Genomic DNA, 3,472 nt, shown 5'->3' with positions numbered 1-3,472 from the left:
GTTGAAGAGACCTACAACTTTAGTCTTTTGAGCTTTTTCAGATTCGAATGGTATCAGATTGTAAATGACCAGCTTGTCCATGTTAGTTCTAACTTATACTATGTTAGTTCTAATTTCTGTTATGTTAGTTCTAATCTATACCATGTTGGTTTACATTATTATTTTCGTTGTAATTTCTCTGTCCGAAGTCAGAATGAGGTGATTTAAGATTTGTTAGAAAACTATTGTAGAGACCTACAACTTTGATCTTTTAGATTTTTTCAGATCTTACATACAGTTTATGTTATGTTAGTTTACATTATTATTTTCGCTGTAATTTCTCCGTGTGAACTCGGAATGAGGTGATTTAAGACTTGTTGGAAAGCCGTTAAAGAGACCTACAAGTTTAGTCTTTTGAGCTTTTCCAAATTCGAACAGCATCAGATAGTAAATGACCAGTTTGTGCCATATTAGTTCTAACTTATACCATGTTAGTTCTAACTTATACCATGTTAGTTCTAGCCTGTCACATAGTAGTTCTAGCTAGTTTTAGTCTAAATCATCTTAGTTTTAGGCTTTTGGGTTCTCAAGTTAGTTCTAACTTACCCTATGTTAGTTCTAACCCGTCCCATGTTAGTTCTAGCCCACCCCATGTTAGTTCTAGCTAGTTCTAGTTCTAATTCATCTTAGTTTTAGGCTCTTGGGAACTGAGAAAAGCTCCTCCCACCTCCAGCGAAGCCTACCGAGACACCCCGACGATCCCAGCAACCTCCCCCACCTCCGGCAAGCCCAGATAGCGGCGAAAAGCTCCAAGCAGTGAATAAGAACCCGAACGGTGAGAAATTACACTGTAGAAAGCTGTAGTTTTGTGCCGACTTCGTACGCACTTTCCGATCACCTCCAATCTTTGTTTCTACCGATTTTTTCTTTGGTGAGTAGCCCTACATGTTGTCTATCACCTCTAATTTGTATCGTTCTCTAACTTATTCTTCATCTCTCTCGGTAACGTCTGAAACATTGCTCGACGGTAGCAGCGAGCAGAAAACAGCAGCGCCATGTCAACTTCGCGCGCATTTTTTTGCCACCTCTGGTCTCTGTTTTCACCACCGTCTTTGCCGATATGTAGCCCTTTATATTATCTATCACACTGTATCTTTCTTTCACTTGGGCTCATTTTCTACCTCTCGTTATATCGCTTCGATTATTACGAATCGTTCCTTCATCATCTTAACCTCTGAGAGAAGTACAACAACGAATCGATTAAAAGTTGAGCTCCATCGGTCGTGGATGTAGTGACAACGTGTTTTGCCATGGTGTGTGTGCTCCTGTAGTTGTATTTGATTGGTTTAGTTTGTAAATTGTGTTCATAATTGTACTGTACACGTGCAACGCAATAGTTTCTACGGCGGGGGGGGGGGGGAAGGCGGCGACAGCGAGGAGGGCGAGGGCCAGGATGACGAGCTTGAGAAAGCTCGTAGTTTTGGAGAGAGAGAGAGAGAGAGAGAGAGAGAGAGAGAGAGAGAGAGAGAGAAGATGAGTGTTGGGTCTGAGTGATTGAGGAGAGAGGATAAGGATAATTTGGGGATTTTAGCTTAGCTTGCATGTAATAATTGCTAAAAAGGAGCTGCAGTACAAAGTGTCACACTTCAAGAGGCTGATCCACATGGGGGAAACTATGAGGGGCCTCGTCACATGAACTTTCTGCTTTTGGGACCTGTGCACATTTTTCCCTAACTTTTATATACAAGTCATTGGACGAGATAAATTAAAAGAGGATGAGACACCAAACATGGCGTCCTTTATATATAACACACCGGTATACATAGATAAATAAGATACATAACATACTTATTTCTAGTATAGTAAAGACACTAGTAGTACCAGTAGGTTCTGAAACACAAGACGACTCATTTTAGCATAGCACATACAGTACACAAGTAAGTTCAAAGCCTCCACGATTTATTCGGGGAACGCTTCGATGATGGACCAGATCGCGGGAACAATAATGAAGTTAATACGAGGAAAGCCCGCGGACTTCAACAGCTTCCTCCACTCTTCCTCGGTCCTCTCTTTACCGGCGGAAGTGTAGGCGTACATCAACATATCAAATTTAGCACGGATATCTCCCCACGGGCTGTCGTCGTCCGCTCGCAACACCACGTCGACGATTATAACCTTTCCCGTCTTCGGTACGACACTCCTGCAGTTCTTCAGGACCTTTGCGCACTCATCATCGCCGAAGCAGTGCATCACGGTCTTCGCAGAAGGAAATCGAAAATGAGATCGATTGGGATTTTCATTAGTAGAAATTAAGACGACTCATTTTAGAAAACAATCATATATTGTCACAAAAACATAATATCGATGGTTAACTCACTTTAACCATTGTATAAATTTTTTGTGTTTGGCGGGTTAAAATAGGGTTAAGTCTCATTAACCCCTTACTTAACCCTTTACCCAACGGTAGCTAAAGTAAATTAGTCTTCCACGTATTTTACCTTCATGAAGACAGCCTCAGCCTCGGGGATAAACTCGAACATATCCCCAGCGACGTGAGTGACCCCCGGGTACTCCGGCGCAGTCTCCACCACAAACGGCAGATCAAAATTGATCCCCCTCATCCCCGGGTTCACCCGCCGGACAATCTCCGCCACCGTGGCCCCCGTCCCTCTCCAACATCGACCACCGACCCCAACCCTTTAAACCCCTCGCCCGTACGACCTCCACCACAGCGTCCAGCGTCCCTTCGCCCGTGCAAGCCATGGCCCCGCTAAACACCGTTGAACTCCGCATCCGCCGCTGCGGTCCGAGCAGGAGTCACGCCATAGCGGCCACGTACGGGGGTAGCGCCGGACGGATGCTGGGGCGAGCTTTGCCAACGCGCGAGGGGCGGAGGGGTGAGTCTCGAACATAACCATGGGGGCGAGGTTGCGGTCGAGAGCGGAGGAGGCGGGAGGAGGCCGGGTGAGGAGTAGTGTGGCTCTCCGGATAATTCGACGGAGGAGAAGATGCGGTTGCGGGTGAGGAAGCGCATGAGCGCGAGAAGGGCGGAGGGTCGGGGGGAGGAGGAGGGAGGAGAGGCGGAGAGAGAGAGAGGAGGCCGGCCTCGTTCGCGTGGGCGCGGATGATGTCGGGAATGTGGAGCTCCACGGCGCAGCGAAGGACCATGGAGTCGGTGAAGGAGAGCATGATTTCCACGCGTGAGTCTGCCTTCGGCGCGCTGCCGAGCAGCGTTGGTCCTGCATTACTTCCTCAACCATTGTGAGTGACGTGGGATGGTGGTTGCGTACTGCCTCACAGCTTAAATGAGGGAAATAACACTACCGACACACTCCCCACCATACTCTCACCACATCCCTCTCTGCCTACAGTACAGAGGGGCACCTGGGATTTTTTTTTAAAATCCTAGGTGGCCCCCTGCACTGTAGCAGGAGAGGGTGTGAAGAGTTGCCGTGGGCGATGCAAGTGCCTGTAATTGCACTCTAATGAGGCG

At 47.2% G+C, this 3,472-nt stretch overlaps 1 protein-coding gene across 1 annotated transcript; it reads right to left on the bottom strand.

The window, feature by feature from the left end:
* On the bottom strand, positions 1,797-2,637 carry LOC109844174 ((R,S)-reticuline 7-O-methyltransferase-like). Its single transcript, XM_020413134.1, has 2 exons — positions 2,478-2,637; positions 1,797-2,235 (listed from the first exon to the last, which is right to left on the bottom strand). The coding sequence occupies exons 1-2, from the start codon at positions 2,598-2,600 to the stop codon at positions 1,939-1,941; spliced, it is 420 nt and encodes a 139-aa protein (XP_020268723.1). The 5' UTR covers positions 2,601-2,637; the 3' UTR covers positions 1,797-1,938.

The sequence above is a fragment of the Asparagus officinalis genome, chromosome 6 (genome assembly GCF_001876935.1).
Source record: "Asparagus officinalis chromosome 6, Aspof.V1, whole genome shotgun sequence".
Lineage (NCBI taxonomy): Eukaryota > Viridiplantae > Streptophyta > Magnoliopsida > Asparagales > Asparagaceae > Asparagus > Asparagus officinalis.
This window is presented reverse-complemented; position numbering and strand designations above follow the sequence as displayed.

Coding starts and splice junctions, on each gene's coding strand:
- LOC109844174 (XM_020413134.1), bottom strand. CDS start 2,600: ATGAGGGGGATCAATTTTGATCTGCCGTTTGTGGTGGAGACTGCGCCG. Junction 2,236..2,477: donor CTGAGGCTGTCTTCATGAAG/GTAAAATACGTG, acceptor CCTTCTGCGAAG/ACCGTGATGCACTGCTTCGG.